This window comes from Hydra vulgaris, chromosome 03 (genome assembly GCF_038396675.1).
Source record: "Hydra vulgaris chromosome 03, alternate assembly HydraT2T_AEP".
Classification (NCBI taxonomy): domain Eukaryota; kingdom Metazoa; phylum Cnidaria; class Hydrozoa; order Anthoathecata; family Hydridae; genus Hydra; species Hydra vulgaris.
The window spans coordinates 33,278,954-33,299,394 of record NC_088922.1 but is presented as its reverse complement, the minus strand read 5'-3'; the positions used below and the strand labels follow the sequence as shown (position 1 = coordinate 33,299,394).

General features: G+C 27.9%; 2 protein-coding genes across 2 annotated transcripts in view; both read left to right on the top strand.

The window, feature by feature from the left end:
- Positions 1 to 12: 12 nt before the first annotated feature.
- On the top strand, positions 13 to 3,373 carry LOC100192283 (Runx). The gene is given in 4 exon segments (NM_001280849.1): positions 13 to 373; positions 718 to 822; positions 2,036 to 2,185; positions 2,733 to 3,373. Coding segments are annotated over 4 exon segments (1,257 nt in total).
- A 10,128-nt stretch (positions 3,374 to 13,501) lies between these two features.
- Positions 13,502 to 20,441, top strand: part of LOC100197502 (akirin-2) — a 29,192-nt gene continuing 22,252 nt past the window's right edge. Inside the window, exon 1 of the mRNA XM_065792961.1 lies at positions 13,502 to 13,825. Coding sequence (XP_065649033.1) covers positions 13,657 to 13,825 — 169 coding nt within the window. The 5' untranslated portion in view covers positions 13,502 to 13,656. The remainder of the gene's footprint in view (positions 13,826 to 20,441) is intronic.

Below are 20,441 nucleotides of genomic sequence, written 5' to 3'. Positions count from 1 at the left end.
ATAATGTCAACAATGACAATAACTCAACTGGACCCTCATGTTGGACCTATGAGAGGAATTAATCGTTTTAAACCAGATAAAGCGACTATTATAAATCCAGAGACACCACAGGAGGGCGGCGGAGAGCTTGTAAAAACAGATTCCCCAAACTTTGTTTGTAGTGCGTTGCCTTCTCATTGGAGATGCAATAAAACTTTACCAATGGCATTTAAAGTAATAGCATTGAGTGGAGATATACCTGACGGAGTTACTGTTACAATATTTGCTGGCAATGATGACAATTTCTCAGCTGAACTTAGAAATGCAACCGCCGTTATGAAGAATCAAGTTGCAAGATTTAACGATCTTCGATTTGTTGGAAGATCGGGTAGAGGTAAAATTTTTAATTATTTGTTATTTAGTAACTGAGTAATTTCTCTCGTTAACAGAGAGAGAGAGAAAAAATTGTATCAAAATAAATGAGCTAAAATTGAAAACATTTTTATCTGTGATTTTTAAAACAACTTAAAGCATTCAATATTGATTGTCGATTGTTTTTTTAAAATATTGCAACGGGAATTTATTTTATTAAAAAGAAACTAAGATAGCTAAATCATTAACATTATTGAATAATCTTGAAGTTTATTTACGCATTTAATGTTTAAAATTTTTTATAAAAGTTTATATTGAAAAATGTTTAAAAAATAATAGAAATTTTTTTTTGTAAATTTTATGTAGGAAAGACATTCACATTGACAATAACAGTCAATTCGGAACCTCCTCAAGTCGCTACATATACAAGAGCAATAAAAGTTACTGTTGACGGACCAAGAGAGCCTCGAAGTATGTTTGTTTACTTTTTTCACGTGTGAATTTCATATCTATTTATATGTATCATAATAGCTTGTTAAAAATATTCTCTTACATGCGACGCAGATCGCAAACAAACATAATAATTAGGCTTTTTTAAAGTAATGACTTAATAACTAGGTTTTTTAAATGAAAAAAAAAAGGAAGCTTTTTAAAAATAGATTAGAAAAACAAATAGAAAACACTAATAAATGTAGTTTAAAAAAATTTATTTTCAATTGGAAATTCCAAATATTAAAAAGTCAAAAAAAAAAAAGAACTTATATCTCAAGTGAAAAAAAAACGAGTTTTAATTGTAGGACAAATTATATCAATGCGCGAAAATGCGGTAGTCTTAAACTCTCGCGAATTTCGAAACAAAAATAAACTCATTGTTAAAACTTGTTAGCAAATCTTTTTGGCAAAGAAATTAAAAATTTTTCTAGATATTTCTGATCAACTTTAAAAAACTTTTCATATTGTATATAAATATATATATATATTTTTCGAAATATTTTTTTATAAAAGAAAACTTAAAAAATACAAGCAATTATAAATGTTTTTTTAAGCAAGTAGTTAAAGTTTATGTTAACAGCAATACTGGTACTAAAATTAAAAACTGTTTTTACAAATACATAACTGTTGCATCATTAGCCACAAAAAAACAGTTTTTTTAAGAATAAAATCTTTAAGCGAAACGTCAAAATATTAGTTTAACTTTTGACAAAACTTTTTTTTATGCCCTAATTGTTATAAAATTTGTTTTAGAATAAAATCAGTCTAAATTTAGGAAATGACGTTAAAAAAAATATTATTTATAAAAAACACTAGTCAAATGTATAATTAATTGAAATTAACGCATAATTAGTTTTTAAAGTTTTAAATTATACATTTGTAAAAATTCTAACGTATAATTAATTTTAAAATGTCGTATAATTGTTTATGATTACTAACTACGTTCGTACGAATCAGCTTTTTAAAGTCGTTAACATTTTTTGGAGTAGTTTATTTTGGCAAAGATATTTTTAAGTACCCCCAATTGTTTAAAGAAGTATTAAGCATAGTGTAATAAAATACTACTTTGTCTAAGTTCCTTATGCAAAGATCGAGTTTGATTTTTTTTATGAAATTACCTTTTTATTCTTTCATTTTTTGTATAATTGTATTTTGAATTTTGTTGCTCTATAATGTTCTCCTTTTTTTTTAGGACACAGAGTTAGAGATGGGGAGGGTGGGTTTCTTGATCACTACAGCTTTGTATCGCGAGTAGGAGAAATGGGAGTAGATAATTTTCGACAATTTTCATATATTCATGGATCACCAATTGCAACAAATAGTTTGTCTCATATGCAGCCTGGTAAGTAATTTGACACAAAAACAAAAATTTAAACATGTTTTTCTAAAAAAATCTCCAAAAACACAAAAATGTTATAATAGGCGATATCCTTTGTTTGATAAAACTTATTTCCTCTCGGATTTAAAACACGATAACGAAAAAAAATTGTTAAGATGGCAAGATAAAAAGCGGCTCTTTTGACATCTTTAGTTATGTTACTTTTATCTATGATTTTTTTTCTTAGAAACATTTGTTTTTATTTATAACTCTTTTACTTTTATTCTTTTTTCATAAGTTTCGTTTTCATTTCTTCGTCTTTACTTTTACTTGACCTGAACCTCATCTTTGTTAATTTTATTTTTCTGTTTTTGTTTTAATTTACTTTTACAATTTTGGGTCTATATTTTTACTTTTTTAACTCCTGTCTTTAATCACGCGTTTTAATCCTACTTTTTAAACTTTTTTCACTAATCTTTTTCAACTTTTTTTTTTTTTTTTAATCTTGCATTTCAATTTTTTTATTTTTTTATTTTATTTAAAAACCCTAAAACTTTTTTTTATTTGTTAGATGTTTTGATTCGCTCTCCGCCAGCATGGCAACATAACTTCAATGGAAACGTATACGGGCATAACATATCACCTAATAGTAACGAATCTTATTCAAACATAATGGATCATGACGGGTACCAACAGCCTAACTTAGCATTGAACTTAAAATTAGGAAATAATGACTTGTCCTTGCAGGAAAGTTTTCAAAATGATGTTAGATGTTACAATCAACTTTCTCAAAACAGATCTTCTTCAATCAACTCGAACGAGCCTAATTCGCCAAGTAGTCTCCAAAGCTTTCAATATAGTAACAATAATTCTTTACATTCGTTTCAAGGAACACATTTTCCAACACCAAACCACACTCATGATCAGGTATCAAACAGTTTTCTCAACAACGTTACAATAAACAATAACTATCTTATGAATCTTGCACCAAGTGGAGGCAGTATAAACATTCCTTTTAAATCTTATAGCAGTCAAAATATTTCAAGAGCTCAGGAAGATATAAACAATAATCAACTCGGACATTTTTATAGATCACCATTTTATGAGACGCACGGCTACGCTTTCCAAAATAATATTAAAGCCTATACTTCTCAAATAAATGGTGGAGATGACGACGGTAATTCAACTCCGAAAGTTTGGCGACCATATTAAAAGTTCTCTGTAGTCTTACTATTTTACATTTCTTTCCCTGCAAATTTTTATTTTGTGATATACTTCTTAAATTTTAATTTTTAAATTATTTCATCGGTTATTTATAAGGCATTTTTTATAAAGGTATTTATGGCATTAAAAAGTTATTTGTCTTTATTTTTATTATTGTTATTTATGTCATTAAAAACTTATCTGCTTTTATTTTTGACGAGTGTGCAAATATTTTGACTTGATGCCTGAATAATATTTTACTTAATACTTGCGACATTCAGTTCAGAATGATTTAGAATATTTAAAAAAAAAAAGCTTTTTTTTCAAGTTTTTAAAACATATGATTCAACGAAATTCTTTTTGTTTCTCTCTATGAGAAAATATTGCTTTGTTTAATATATGTGTGTATATATATATACATATACATATATATATATATATATATATATATATATATATATATATATATATATATATATATATATATATATATATATATATATATATATATATATATATTAAACAAATATATACATATACATATAATGTTATTCTTCCAATCGTTTTTTTTTTGTTTTTTTTTGCAATAGAATTTTTTATAAACAAAAAAACATCATGTTCTAACACTTAAAGTTTCTTTTTTGGTTCTGTTACAGTTTTAGATCAACATATATTACGAATTTTAGTAGCAAAAATCGTCTTAAAAAATCAAAAAAATTTAATAAAGCGTGTGTATGTGTGTATGAGTGATTAAGTTTTAGTTTCGTTATCATAGTAGTAGAATTTGGATGTTTTTTCAACTTTAAGCAACCTTTTTTAACACAACTTTTTTTAAACAACCTTTTTTAACACAACCTTTTTTAAACAACCTTTTTTAACACAACTTTTTTTAAACAACCTTTTTTAACACAACTTTTTTAAACAACCTTTTTTAGTACAGAGGATTAAATAAACTTTTTTTCCTTTATTACTACTCTTCTTCATTTGTGGTTTTTTTCGAAATGAGAGTAAGTTTTAAATATTTCACTCGTGGTTTTTTTTGTGATTTGTGCGCAAAATTGAATCGTATTATAAATATTTAAAAACAAATCTTGCATAATAAAAGTTAAACGCACTGAGTTGAATAGTTGCATACCTGAATATATAGAAAAAAAAAGATTAACACAATAAGGTAGTGCTTTTTGTTTGGGCAGGCAGTCAATTAAAATCTTCTTTAAGTTTTTAAATTTTTTTTGTTTTTTTAATTTATATTTTAATAATAATAAAACATATATTAGCTCATAACTTAGAACTCATAACTTAGAAGTTCATACATAATTTTTTCATACATAATTTTTCCTTCTTTTTTTTAATACTTTCCTTAAAGTTAAGAAATAAGTCTTTATTATTATCATTTTTTTAATTTAAGTTTTTACAAAGACGATTACAATGCATAGTCCTTAGGTAGCAAATCCAAAGCTAAGGAAGCAATTCTAAAGATAAGGATATCAAAAATTATCAGTAAAAACCAAGTATGTGGACCATGTCCACAGCAGTTTTTACACAATCTATAGGTCACTATATTAAAAGATTCGTAATTACAAACACCTGTTTTTTGGATAAGGTTTCATAATTTTTTTTTCTTATTATCCTAGCTTAACCACCAAGCTACTTAACAGAATTTGCTAGTCAGCAAAATAAACAGTTAAATTGCAACTTATTTCTTTATCCTTTGCGAAGTAAATATTACAAAGTAAAAGTTATCTGATTTTACTCCTGTCATGTTTACTCTCTTACTTTGTTTCTCAGTTATTTAAATTTAACACTAATTATTGGTATTATGTAATCTCGTGAGGTTAGAATTACTATGTTCTATCTCCACTTTTTTTTGGGTTACTGATTGTGTTATGTACCTCAAAGTAATGTTTTGCTACTGTATTAACTCTAAATTGTAATAAAAAAAAATGCGTAGAAAATATAAGAAATAAAAATCTTTTTATCGCCTCCAAAAATTTTTATTTTATGAATCGTTTTATCTCAAAACTAAAAAGAATGTTATATTTTACTAATAAGATATAAACAAATAAGAATTAGTCAATTTTATATGATCTATTATTGTCTGTAGTTTGACAACGTGTATGTAAAGAATGGGTACAGTGTGAATATTGTGGAATGGTGCATTGTAAAAATACTTATGTAGGCTTGAAGGCAAAAAAGTCACTTAGGTATGCTTTGAATTCTCGTTTTCAAAACCTTTTCCACGTAAATTGTTGCTCAACAAACAAAACAAGTAATAATCAGTTGTCGCTAAGTCAGGTGAATACGGTGGGTGAAGTAATGTCTCCCAGTTAAATTTTAACAATCTTTGCCTAGCTAATTTCGCGACATGTGATGAGATTTGTCATGTAAATAAACAAATTTTGCTTTGTTACTGACAACGGGCTGAGAGTTTTTGCTTAAATTTATAGCTGAGCACAATAGACCTTAGCAGTGACAGTTGTATTGGTTAGAAGTAACTTCCAATATGCAATACCATATACGCCCTAGCACTTGGAAGCAGTTTACTTTTGGATAAAGTTCAGTTCTTGGAGTAGGTATTTACTTTTTTTTAAAAAACCTATTTTTAAAAAACAATGGTATTACAACACCCAAGTTTACTCTCCGAGCAGAGTGCAGTTTTTCGTGGGCAAGTAGTTTTTTTAACTTTTCTTTTTATTTTATTTTATTCTGATTCATTTTCAACAAGTTGTTCTTCTTAAAAAGATAAGAAAAATGATTACGATTAGATATAACAGCCGCACAAGAATGTGAAAACTATGGAGTAGAATGAGGCTTGAATTAGAACCGACGAGAAGAATTAAAAGCACTCATTCCTGCCTGAATCCCGTAGGTTACGTAGGAAGCGCATTTATCAGCTGAGAGAGAAAAGACATCAATCGAAGGACAGTCACGAAGAAAATCACAAAAAGAATCCCTGTCAGCTTTAGAGTAGTAGTAAGTAGTGCGATGATAGAGTGAGTTCAAAAGGAAGTACGAGATGAAAGATTTAAAGAAATTTTTGCATGGTCAGAATTACCTAGGGGAGAAAAAGGAGAAACTTAACACAAGCTAGAATCAGAAGCAAGACATAAATCAAGAACTGAATGTAAATGATTAGGGTTGTCTGGAAAACAAATTACAAAGTTAACTATCTGAATAAGAGATTGAGAAATGCCGAAGTTATAGGCTTTAGTGCCAGCAGGGTCAGTGGCGTTAAAGCCAAGTTATTCAGAATGATGAGCATTAAAGTCACCAATAACAACAATATTGTCAGAGGAGTAAATGGAAAGACGTTGGTCAATTTCATCAGAAATTACATTTAAAAGAGTGCCGTCTTGAGAAGGAGAACGAAAAAGAATAAAGAGAAAGATGATAGATTGAAGAGGTGTTAAGCGGAAGCACATAAAAGAATGGTTAAAAGTTTCGAACCTGATCTAACAACAAATAGGTGAATTTATGCGTATGTATACTACCAAGCCAAGCATGTGACTATTGGAGTCTTTGCGAATCAAAGGGTAGTACCCATCAACACTGAGATCTGAAAAAGAAATAAATTAGTCTCACTAAAAGCAAGCAAGTCTGGTGAGTTTTGCATGAGGTAAGATTTAACTTATGGAAAGTTGCTTCGCAGAACACGGAAATTTTTAAAAGATGTATTGAAGCAGTTAGGAGGTCGGAACAGTTTTTTATTTTCAACATTTTGGGTTACTTTTGGCATGATTTAAGTTTAAAGAGAACTTGACTCATTCATAGATAGAGCGATCGTCTCAGTCCCGCTAATTAACTCTAAGTCGTTACATAGGGTTCCTTGTGTGACTTTGACAATGCGCACCAAAAGCATGACACCATCCAGGCGCAACATGGCACTATTAATACTCTGATACTTTGCAGAGAGATACCACAGAGTTCGAGAAATCTTACTACCAGCCGGCCTCAAAATCATTAAACTGAATTTTAGAGCTGTATCCTCATTGGAAGATAACAGGAAGAGTTGCAAAGCCACTATCAATAAGGCACAAGCAAAAACCTATGAGTAAAGTTAGGAAGATCCAGCATTTATTATCCTAGGCATAAAACAATGTAACACAGGTTTAAGTTTACGCCAGCCTAATAGGTTAAAAAGTGGTTCGAGGCTTCATAGCAAAAGTATTTTGCTTACCCCTAAAGTCTTTACCTAGAAGGCCTCCTATAAGACAGTAGCTGGATGCAGTTAACATCTGCCCAAGATGAGTATTTTTATCAGACATCATCTAGCCTTTACTCAACTAAGAGCCCAAAGGTGAGTAAACTCCGCGCCAAAGGTTTAGACAGAATCAAACATACATATAAAGTAGATTACAGGTGAGCTAAAACAGTGACTAAGGCACCTAAAAAGTTTAACAAAAAATATCAAAATGTAATTTTCACAAAATTGTGTTAAAAAAAAATTATGACCATAAAATCCTAAAAATGTAAGGTTTACCGTTAATTTAAACTAATTTCCTTTCATTTTCTCATTTTCAATCGCTAGTAATGATTATCGTAAACTAGTTGGTCCTTTGCAAATAAAAAATGTGTTTTGTTTTAATTTTTATTTTAAAAGCAATTGCTTTTTTATGGTTTACCATTTAAAAAAAAAGCTTTTTATGCACATAAGTACAAGCCAATTAAAGGTTACATATAGTTTTGTATTCAATTTTGATTTAAAAGAATCAATTTACATTCAAGATATATTCAAATTTTCTTATAAATTTAATTGTCGTTTTATGTCTTAACCTAATGAAATTTGGTTGTAAAGTGTTTTCGAAATGAGGAAATTAATTCTATTTTTAAAAAATACGCGAGTTTAAAGTAAATAATGAGCAGCTTGGTGAAATCCTTATTAAGTTTATTAAAAGTTCATATTTCTTGATGATTGTTGATGAAAGTAAAATGATAATTGTTGATGAAAGTAAAATGATGATTAAGTAAAGTAAAAAGATTATTAAAGATATTTCTAAAGTGAAAAGTTAAAAAATTACTGCAGAAACTATGACAGATTTTTAAAGTTCGAAGCTAGTTGGTTAGAGAAAAACCTCATTGATTACAATATTGTGTCTTCTCATTCCAGACGAGAAAGAATTAAGAAATAGGGAGATCTTTGTTAAAGAACCACGCGTCTGTTTCACTCAATATAAAAACGAGCTTGACGTTGAGTTAATCAAAAATATTTCCGCATAAAAAATATAAAAATTCACAAACTTTAAAATAATAGTATTTTTCTTCTATAAACGCTATCATCTTCAAATAAAAAATACATAAAAGATCTATCTTTTCTTGTTAAAAAAATATCTAAATTAAACGGAATAAAACTAAAAGTTGTGAAAATATTGCTAATAATTTAGGACCACTTTTCTGTTTTTGCGATTTCTGTCTTAGGCAAACTAAGATGTGATAACATAGATTGATGGTTAGAATTCGGAACACTTGTTAATGAATGTCTGTTCTATCTAGATTTCCACAGACGTTAGTTTTTAATGCATTTATATTTTTGTTATATTTATATTTTCCGCAGAGTTTTTAGGGGTTTATATTTTTGTTTTTATTTGTTTTTAGGGGTTTATATTTTTGTTTATTATTTGAAAAATATTTCAGATATAGTTTTGTATATCTGAAATATTTTTCAATTTTTTTTTATAAAAAGTAACAAATAATTACCTAAATTTATTTCTTCATTTGTCGCGTTTAATCTGAATTCGAAGAAAGTTTTTATTAACAAATTTATGGCATAAGGTAAAACATTTTACTGGTGTTTATATTCTTTTTTTAAAACAAAATTATCTCTAACATATTAAAAGTTTAAAAAGTTCTAGTAACACCAGTTAAGTGAATATTTGAAAAGAAAAAATGAAGTCGTAAAGCTCGCCGAGAGCAAGTGACTCACTTAGTGAGCAAAAATTTCAGATTTATTAAATGAACACTATACAGCTCTGTCCCTTACTGCTTCAAATAGTTCTAAAGTAGCAGATGAAAAACACTTTTCTTATGTTAAAAATAACTTCTAACTGTGTTGTTGTAGCTCAAATGTGATTTTTTGAATCCCACAACAATGAAATTAGAGGAGGCATTTGCTCTAAAAACTCAAACAGATTTAAATGATTTCCAATACCAAATGTTGAGAAACTCAGCTCTGTCTCACAATGTGAAAATATATCCGAGCCTTAAAAAGCTTAGAGAAAAAAAGCTGAAATGTTATTCTTAAGGTGTTCAATTTACTGATACCTTAGGAAGATGCTCTTCACAAAGCATGTTAAATCATACCACTACTAGTATAATAGGTATATTTAATTTAAGTATTTTGAGGTTGAGATGTATGGAATTTTGTATGTAAAAGTAGGGTTCGATGGAGCCTCATCTCAAAGCATTTAATTATATACAAAAATTATAAACAAAAATTTGATGCCCAAAACTGTGCAGAAGAGATAAGGCAAGAAAATAGTCTGTTTAGCACAGCAATTGTATCTCTTTTGCTTTGAAAATTGACTTTTGGAAAAATTTGAAAATATTGACTTTTGGAAAAATTTGAAAAGATTGACTTTTGGAAAAATTCGAAATGCTTTAGCTGCCACTTTTGTAGACCTATTCACTTTCAGTTTAAAAAAGAGACTTTACAATTGTGAACCTCAAACAAATACATTGAAACTATTTTTGCTGGATCTAAATATTGCTGGTAGAGTGACTAATATGAAGGTTTTATAACAGATATGACAGTTTTTGCCGGAACTCTTTAAATGATACAAAATTATCTCAGTCTTGTAATGTGTGCAGCTTTAAGCCTAATAAGATGAATAATATAAATTTAGTGTAAAAAAAACCCCGAAAATAAGAATGCTCTTAAACTTGGTATTTCAAATTTGCATTGTTGGATAAAAGCATTCGAGTTTATATTAAATTTAGGTTTTAAATTGGAAAATCATTTCAAGCTAGGACTATAAAAGAAAAGCTTTCTGTAAAGATAATTAATTTTAGAGAAAAGTTGAGTCTTTGGAAATTGTTGATCAACCCAAAATAGGTTTTAGTAACAGCAACGACGGAAATACTGCGAGAAGAGCATTTCAGAACTCGTAGATTTTTTCTGAATTACCAGGTGTTGTTTTAGAAGTTGTAAAGAGAATGCCCATTGTCCTCATTAAAATATCTTCTAGATACCATATAATACTGCTATAACCATTGTTAATAAATGTGGTTAGTATATAATACCACCAAGTGTTTACAAAAAATTGATACATAATTGCTCCATACTAAAGCAATTTGATTTACCTATAGCTCAATATTCTGAGGAATCCCTAGAAAGTCTCAATAAACTGATTCGAAACGCAAGGTTGTACCACACAGCAAAAATATCAACCTAAAATATCAACCATTTTGTTTATAAAGCAAGGAGAGTATCTTAGGAAGGTATTGCCAACATATGTACTAAACTTGTTAATATTGAATTGTTTGCTTGAAATGTGAAAAACATTCCATATTTAACTTTTTTGTTTGTTTGTTTGTTTTAAAGTTTCACGCGTGTTTGCGCGAGCAAACGCGCGCGTTTAGCTCGCAGAATTTCAAATTCGTATGTGCATTAATATAATAATAACATATTTTGGTTCATAAAACCTAAATTTTAAAATATAAATAGTGGTTACAGTTTTTTAAGTTCTCTAACGCGGGTTTAAACGCGTATATGCGTGTGTTACGGGTATTTATAGTATGTAAAAAAAAAAAGTTCCATATTTGAATTCTTTCGCCCCAAAAAACCCTTATTTAGATATAAAAAATTATGGCTATATAAAATTTATAACCCCCTCAAATTGATATGGTCATATTTTTTAAACGCTGAAATATTATGAAATCTAAAATAAATCGATGAATACAAGTCTAATTGAGAATAGCAAAAAAATTTATCAGCTTGTGCCTCTCGCGTTTGAGGCAGTTGTGGCCAAAATTTTGGGGCTTCTGTTTCCAGGCTCCAATCATCGCAATTTTTTGCAAAGCATTCTTATCTGACTTAAGTATAAATATATGAATGTTTGGAGTTTGCTCCATGTTTAAAATGTCATCTTAAAGACAAAAAAATGCTGAATCCGCCCGTGGTGTAGCATATGACAAAGAGACCTGAGCTAATGAACAACTAATATTTCGAGCGACTTCTCTACCAGAATGGTGCGTTTAGTATTCATATAGGAGAAACTGCTTAATATGTTCTTTGGATATTTTTAACAATGGTTTATAGTAGTATATAAAAACCTGAAACACACTTTTTTGAAAATTGAATACTTTTTAATTAAAATATTGTTTTAATGAAAGTAACTTCATACTTTTTCACTTTAGTGCGATAGTTAGTGCAAAGTTTTGAGAATTTAAACTATTTAGGAAAGGAAAAACTGTTTGTCATGGAACAATAATTAATTATGCGTATAAAAACACGTTAACAATAATCAGAAAAAAAAAATCATTAATAATTAGTTATAGAAAAATCTTGCCCCATCTCGTCCGAGCTATTTACTTAAATTCTTTTATCATTTTCATTGATTATTTCACCTTAAAGAAAATTAAATAATAGTTAGAGTAACAAATTAGAGTAATAAAATATTTATTATACTTTGAATAAATTCATCGGTTAACATGATTGGAGCACATAATTGATTCTACATAAAGAATAAGAACTCCTGTTGGTTACTATTTTAAGTATTTTTTTTGTCAGAAGGTTATTTTAAACACTACCCAATGTTAGCACAAAACAAGCGTAAAAAAAAGCGTTAATTGTTGTATAAATAAAAAACAAATTAAAAATATGTTTATTCAAAATTTTTTTGTATTAAACCATAATTTTACCTCGATAGCTTTTTAAGCAAGTTTATTATTTTGCGCATTGTGGAAGTTTTAGTATGTAAGTTCAATAATTAGTCTTTTACATATTATTCACAAGTTGTTATTTTTATTACATAAATTGTTATTAGAAATTTAGTTTTTTGTTACTGGCAGACAGTGAGTGATTAAGACTTCATACTGATTAATATTTTAAGTATCTTTGCGTTCAGAAGGTTCCCGGTGGGAAATCGGCATGTGAAAAGCAAACTGTAATCGTAACGATTAAGACAACGATTTGGCCACGAGGATCGCTAGTTTTTTAAGTTAGCGAAAAGCTATCGATATTTGTAAAGATAAAGACATCGATTTGGTTACGAGGACAGCTAGCTTAATAAGCTAAAACTCACTGGCTAACGTCATGTCGTAATAAAATTGTTGTCTAAAAAATTTTGATATGTAGCTATCAACCAGCTATAGGTTTGTAGATATTTTGTAGCTAGCTTCAAAGCTACGATATGTAGTTTGTGACACATTGCTACAAAATCGCAATGTTTAAAGTTCAATTATTCTCATAATTATAATAGACTAAACAATAAAAATCGAATTTTTAAAGACGTTAAAGACGTTAGGAAAAAATGAAATAAGAAAAAAAAATCGCTATAAAGCTAGCTAGTCTCTAGTTAGTCGCTTATTTCCCATCTGGTTATTATTAACACTCCATAATGTCTGCACAAAACAAAAATGTAAATATTGTATTAATAAATGACAATTTAAAATTTTGTTTATTCAAAAACTATTAAATTAAACTTTAATTATACTTAGGTAGCTTTTTGAGCAAATTTATTATTTTGTGCATTGTGCAAGTTTTAGATTGTAAATTAAAGGAAAACAGTTTTTTGGTAGATGGTTCTGGTTTTCTTTCTCGTGAAGCCTATTGTTGAAAAAAATTATTAGGTAACTTATTAGTAGAATAGACTGTTTAATCGTTTACTAAAAGCAATAACGAAATCAATATATCTTGATGTTATGCTAATTTTAAAAGTAAATTTGTTAAGCTAAATTTTTATTGTCAGCTTAATCTAAATTACTAAGTTTATATATTCACATTTATCTATATTTTCTTTTTAAAAGCAGAAGCTTTAACATGTTCAGACATAGCTTGAAACTAGTTAGTAGAAAGTAATTTTAGAATTTAGTCGCATTCCCCTTTGTATTGAGAAGCATTCCTTTTATAATTTAGTCTCATTGATCGTTTACAGGTCCTTGCGACTTATCAAAACTTAAAGTTTGCCGTTTTTATTTTTCGACGTATACGAGGCACTCTAGAGAGCCAACGGTCATCTAAAACTTTACACTCTCCGTTAGATTAAAAAAAAAGAAATTTGGGGAGGCGAAGCGATCAAGTTTGTACTTATTCTAAACTTTACCATAAAAAAAGGGATACTTTTATATTTACAAATATGGCTTGTGCTGCTTTGAAGCGTCCTTATAATTTTGATATCTTGTCTCAAAATGCGGCACAGCTTAATTCTTCATCACCAAAAAGACAAAGATGTGGAACGGTCGCTGTTGCCTCAACTTCTTCAAATGTTTCCCCTTTTTTATCAGCCACACCTAAGCTTAGTCGAGGTAAACCTTATAAAAGAATTCAAAAGATAAATATAAATACTTCTACAAATTTTTTTTTTGCATGTAGCTAAGTAAACCTTAGGTTAACGAACTATTTTGACCTAATTTAATGTATTTCTATTTAATAACTTAAACCACACATTAAAACTTTAATTACATTTAACCTGTCGCACACTATATATAAGTGAAATTCCAATGTTTAATCTTATGAATAATTTGAGTGAAGAGAAAATATAAGATATTACAAAAAAACTGCTAAATATAAGATTAGAGTTGTTTAACGATTGATACTTTGATATGGAAATCATTGGTTTTTGCATTCTAAAAACTACAGATTCTATGCTGAAAATAGGAAAATATTTTTGTGATTTTGCTTACATAATAATTTTCTAAAAAAAATTTTTTATGTAAATAATCTGATGAATTTTATTAAAGGATGCTATTTAAAATTGACTAAGTTTATTTCTAATAATAAGTATTTTTCTTAAACAATAAGCTACTGTGTATTATTTCATTAAATAATTTTGTTTGAGTTTTTTTTAATTCAATAAATTAGTTTTTTATGAATTTAAATATCCTGTTAAAAGTATTTTTCTTATTTAAATCATACTATTTAATAATATTAACACAATTATATGTTTAGAATTTTGGAGCTCACAAAAGTGCTGCGGCACAATGGTTAAGAATAATTACTATAAATTATACTCTTCTAGCTTTTTGGAGTAATTAATATTAGAACATGATACCGATTAGATTTGGTAATTTTGTGTGAGATTGCAGTGTGAATATTTACAATAAGCAGATCCTTATCACATATAACATGGAATAGTATCTGATATTACAAATATTAACTTAAAGAATATTACTACACTCTGCTACTGCAAGTGATCAGTTTATTAGTTCTGAGTCAAACCCATTAAATGGATTACCTACAGTAGTTGAGAGTAGTAGTGGTTCTTTATGTTAAGATCTGTCATCAAAACTTCTGACAATTTTTTTCCCCCAAAACAACTTTAACATCTAAAATAAAATCACTTCTAAATAGAGCTGCAAGCAACCACAATTTAAGTTGAGAATCAAAAAAGAGAGTTAAAGTAAAAGAAAACAGTTCAGATAGAAGACTTAATAAACTGTAAATTGTAAAATTGTAAAACAGGATTATGAAATTTGCTAGCATGATAAGGAGAGGCAATCTCAAGAGATGTTAAAATTGCATTCAGTTTTATATATTATTTTCTTTAGAAGTTAGTTGTGATAGATAATCGAAGAACAAGTAAAATAAAGGACTTAAAATAAGTGATGCTACTCATCAATATAAAAATATCAATAATTATTATAATCTTAAGCAGTAAATAAATAAGTTTTGTTTGAATTTAAAATTCACCAGCCACTTTGAGCCAAAACTATTACAGAAAAGAGACTGCTTTTATGATTTGTTGTCTATTTTAAGTAATTAAAAAGTGATAGCTTTATATCAAAACTTGGGTTCATTTTGTGAAAACTAGAGTTGTGGCACCAACAGATAGTTGTCATATTAGAGGTAAGATTATCAGAAAGATATTTAACAGATAAAAATCAATACATGGCTAAGGAAGAAACCTTGTGGTATTTCAGAAGTTACTGGAAATAAAAGAGAGTGCTATCCATCAAAGATGGCTTAAATACTTTAAGGAATGATTTAATGATTTTAAAAACTTTCCTAGATACACCATATGAAGAGAATTTATGGAGGAGGAGACCAGAATGCCTTTTATTTTGTAAAAGTATTTGATGTGTCAAAACAATAGCCCCTGCCTCACCACTTACTTCTATCATACAATAGAACCTTTCTGTAAATACAGTTATTAAAATTTTTTTAAAATTAGAACCACAGATGGTATTTTACAGTAGACAAGAAAATGAGGTTCAGCTAATCACTTGTTAAATAGTTTAAAGAGTGTTGAAGAGAGTTCTGGAGAATACTTTTGTAAAACTGATATAGAAATGTTGTTGGGATCACACTTTATAAACAAATTCAAGAAAGAAATGCAGCAGATATTTTAAAAAAGCATTTTAAAAAATGCGCTGAATGAAAAAGATTCTGGCGATAAAGAAATATACCTTAGAGAAATAAACAATATAGAAATTTCTTAATAATCTTCTTCATGATTTAAATAAACTTAGTGTTTTAGTTTGTTGAGTTTTATTTTAGTTTAGTTGTATTTTTGTTTTAGTAAGTTTTTTTAGCGCATTTTTAAATTTTGAAAAAAGTTGTCAAAGTGTCAAAACAAAATATTATTTGCATTATATAATATATAATGGATGCACACCTTCCTGTGAAAGCCTTCCTGTGTAATTTATTTAAATTCAGTTAAATATTTTAATGAGTATATATTTTTCAGTCAATGTATGTGCATCTTAAAAACTGTATCAAAGATTTTTTATTTAAAAAAAAAGTCTACTTATTAAAATATTTAACTTAATTTAAATAAATTTCAATGATGATGACAATAAAAACCGGTTTGTGTAGTTAAAAATTGATTTTTCAATGGCGGGTGAACTTTTTTCAAAAGATATGCAAATAATAGTTCATTTCATGCTTTTTAGGTAAAAGTTCATCTAACTATACTACAGGAGCATGGGGTTGAATAAAAGTCATAACCCTAATGACTTTTTTTCAACCCCATGAAAAAAAAAATGTTTGTTTTTTTGCTTTCACATATTTTTTTGTTATATTTTTTTATTTACATAATTAATTAATTAGCTAGAAAAAAAATTATTTTTTAATAAAATGCTAAGACACTGTTTTACAGTTAAAACAGATACTGGTGTTTCTTGCATGGAATTAAGTTCTTGGCAAATATCTGTAGCAGTTTGAGTACAATTTCTTTTACTTTGAACATGGATGAATTTGTCTTTGTGATTCAGTGTTGCTATAGGACTCTCTGAATAATGGCAACTCTGATTACATCTAGGTTCATGTTTTTTTTACAATGCTCTAATGACTGCATTTTGAAAAAAATTGGTTTTTAAAGCAATTTTTTGTGTTAAATAACCTTCCTTAAAATTAATAATAAAAATCTCCCTATTTTTTGTACACTTAGCACTGCTTTTTTACCCATTTTTCTTCAATCAAAACATAAAATATATATTTGTATTCAAATTTTAAAACTACTCTGTGTAGTTAAGGCGATTTATAAATTATTCGAATTCTTTTATTTGAAATTAGCATTATTTTATCAGTGTATTTTGTCCAAACAAGAACTTTAGATGTTATAATTTTTTTTTGCTTTTGGTTTTTTTAATGTTTAAAATATTAAGTAATTTTTCTTTTTTATATATAATTTTCAAAACCTTTTTACTACCCCTAATAGTGAATCTAAAAAACACTATTTTGGAGTCTTTAGATCAATTCCGCTCATCGCCGTTAACATGAGTTTACTTAAAATCTTTTGAAAAAGTGCTTTAATTTACTATAGATCCTAGTTCTAATCGGTTCTGACGTATATTAGCTATATATAGTTGTCAAAACACAATATTTCTATCGATTTTCACAAAAAATACTAAAATTTTGATCAAGAAAGAACTTATAATTAAGAAAATTGCCAATAAACAATCAGAACAGGTCATATTATTAAATTATGATGTTCATTTTACCTAAAAAACATATTTATTTAAAATCTTATTCAAATTTGGACAAGCAATTGTGATTTTAAGAAGATTTAAAAAAAAAAAAAAGAATCTTTTTTTGCTTTAGACATTTATATTTCATGATACCGCCATTTATCATTAATTTTTTTCGTCTTTTTCGTAATCCACTGACCTGATCATTTAACGGAAATATGTCCTAGTCAATGAAATAACATACAGACACTATAATATTTTAAAATTGCCTTAACTACACCGAGTAGGACAAAATAATTTAATTCTCATTTATAATAATTATTCTATGAACGTTACAATATTGAACAAAAACAATGTTTTAATTACCTTTCTGTATAGTTTTACACAAAATATTTCAAGTTGTTACAGCAAAATATACCCAATCATTACAGCAAAATATATCCACAGTATTCATTATTGTAATGGTGATAAACCTACACTCTATATACACAAATAGGTGTATAGTCTCTATAAACAAAATGTCAAAATAAATACTTCAAATTAATATGACACTAGTTTTGAGTGGAAGGAGCTTCAATTTTTGAAGAAAGTTATGTAGAAATGAAAAATAAAGCAACTGAACCCAAACTTTTGACCGGTAGTGTATGTATGTATGCATGTATGTATGTATGGCAGGTTTGGCCAGGAAGGCGTGTGATTTCACATCATAATAAGATGTGAAATCGCAAGTATGTATCTCTGTGCATATCGCATATATGTATCTCTGTGCAGCAGCCATGTTCGTTAAGGTTTGTGTTTCATAGTTAAAGATTCGAGAAAAGGTTGTAACCACAATAAAGAAGTTTCCTCAAATATAAAGACCCTCTCAGCTTTGGAGAATGAAATAAGATTAAAAAAATTTTTTTTTGTCTACATGAGGAAACCATATCACTTATTTGTTTAATAAGAACTTGTGATTAAATGCCATAATGAAATATATTTTATTAGGGGTCGTTTATAAATTACGTCATGCAGTTTTTGACATTTTTTGCCCTTCCCCTCGTAATGGATGAAACATTTTATTGACCCCCCCCCCCCAATAATACGCAACAATTCTGTAACTAAAAATATTTTTTTAAGCGATTTTAAATATGATAATGTCTATAATTTTCTTAGCTTCTTTGAGCTAATTAATTAGCACTTTTCAGTCTGTTTAATGTGTTTTTTTCACCTCAATAGTTCCGTGTAAAATTGTATAAATTAACATCCCAATTTTAAATAGCTATTTTAACGATATAAACATGCAAAATTATTATTTTATAAATATAATTTTCTCACTACTAGTCATGTTAGTGTGGCCTATTAAATTCCGCTTCCAGCGTTAGTAAACTGAGGGTTCCAGGTTTTGTCTCTCGGTGATGAAATTTTTTTTTTAGTGCAGAAAGGTTTGTTTTTTTTGTTGCTTCACACTTTTGTGCAAGCAAAGTTCTGTGCTTGGACCATATAAAGTCAAAGTGCAAAACATGTCCTGCACATAGACTATTACAGCTGTAACAGCTCTGTTAACTGAGTGTAAATAAGATTTAGACGCAGTTGAATTTACAATCAACATGTAGATACATCAACTGAGGGTTGTGGTTTGGTCACTCTTTTAATTAAAAGAAAGTCTTCTCTAGATTTATAACATTAAAAAAAAATGTTGTATCACAAAATCAGAGACAACCCCCTTTCCCATTCGTAACAAATTGTCACAAAATCAACTACCTTTCCCTTCCCCCCACCCCCTAAAGCGTGATGTAATTCATGAACGACCCCTTATTGCAAAGAGTACTCTTTTTTGAGGATGGACTCTTAGGTAGATATCTTTTAACTATACTTTAATTGATTATAGATTTTATACCTGCTTCCATCGTTTTAATATCTGACTAGATTTAAAAGTTTTTAGGCGGTTCGCAAACCTGATTTGAAAATAGTTTTTGCTAATACCAATATATGATCTATCTGAATGATTAACATTAAATGATGTTAGCCATTGATTTCCTGAAAGGCATGTTTTTGATTTCCTAAAAGACATGTTCTTAATGCAGTCTCATTTTATAACATTTGCTTTTTACCTGGCAAAATCGGTTTGCTATGTGAGTTAAAAAAAATAGTTATAATATTTAGCATACAGATTCATCTTATTTTGATTGTTTGTTGAAAATATTGTAAAGTTTATGATGTGATGGAAAATGGTAATTTGAAAAAAGTTGAAAAAAGATGTCCTATTCTTACTAAAATAGGAAGACATATAAAACATCATATTATGTTATTGTATGTGTCTATTAAAAAAGTTTATTGCAAAAAAAGCAAAAACAATTATCTATTCATCTTCTTTTTTTCTTTACTTGAAAAAATGTTCAAGTAAAAATTAAAGTGAGCAGTATAAATTAATGTTGTATTTATATATGTATGTATGTATGTATGTATGTATGTATGTATGTATGTATGTATGTATGTATGTATGTATGTATGCATGTATGTACAGGCTTGGCCAGGAAGGCATGTAATTTCACATCATAATATGACCACGCAAATACTATTTGATTTTAAAAACCTGACTACAGCTGTTAATATGTTTTGAAAATTTATATTTATTTTAAAAATGTGCTGAAAAAAATTTATCTTAACTATGAAAATACTTAAAAAAACTTATCTTAAAAAATAATGAAAAATAAAATAAAAATAACTCAACTAAAACTAAAATTAAAAAAACAAAATTAAAAGATAACCAAAATAAATAATAAACTATAACTATAAGATTCTTTAAACTACGTTTGGGACAAATTACTTTGAATCGTTTATTTTTACTTATGTTTTTATATTATATTATGGGAAATACTTTTTAAATAAAGTAACAACTTGAACCTAACAATTGTTTAATAAATGCTCACATTTAAAAGTTAAAAAAAAGATTCTTAACAATTCTTCGCAGTAATGTAAACAAAAGAAATAATTAAATTGTATGATAATGTAATAATTAAATTGTTTATTT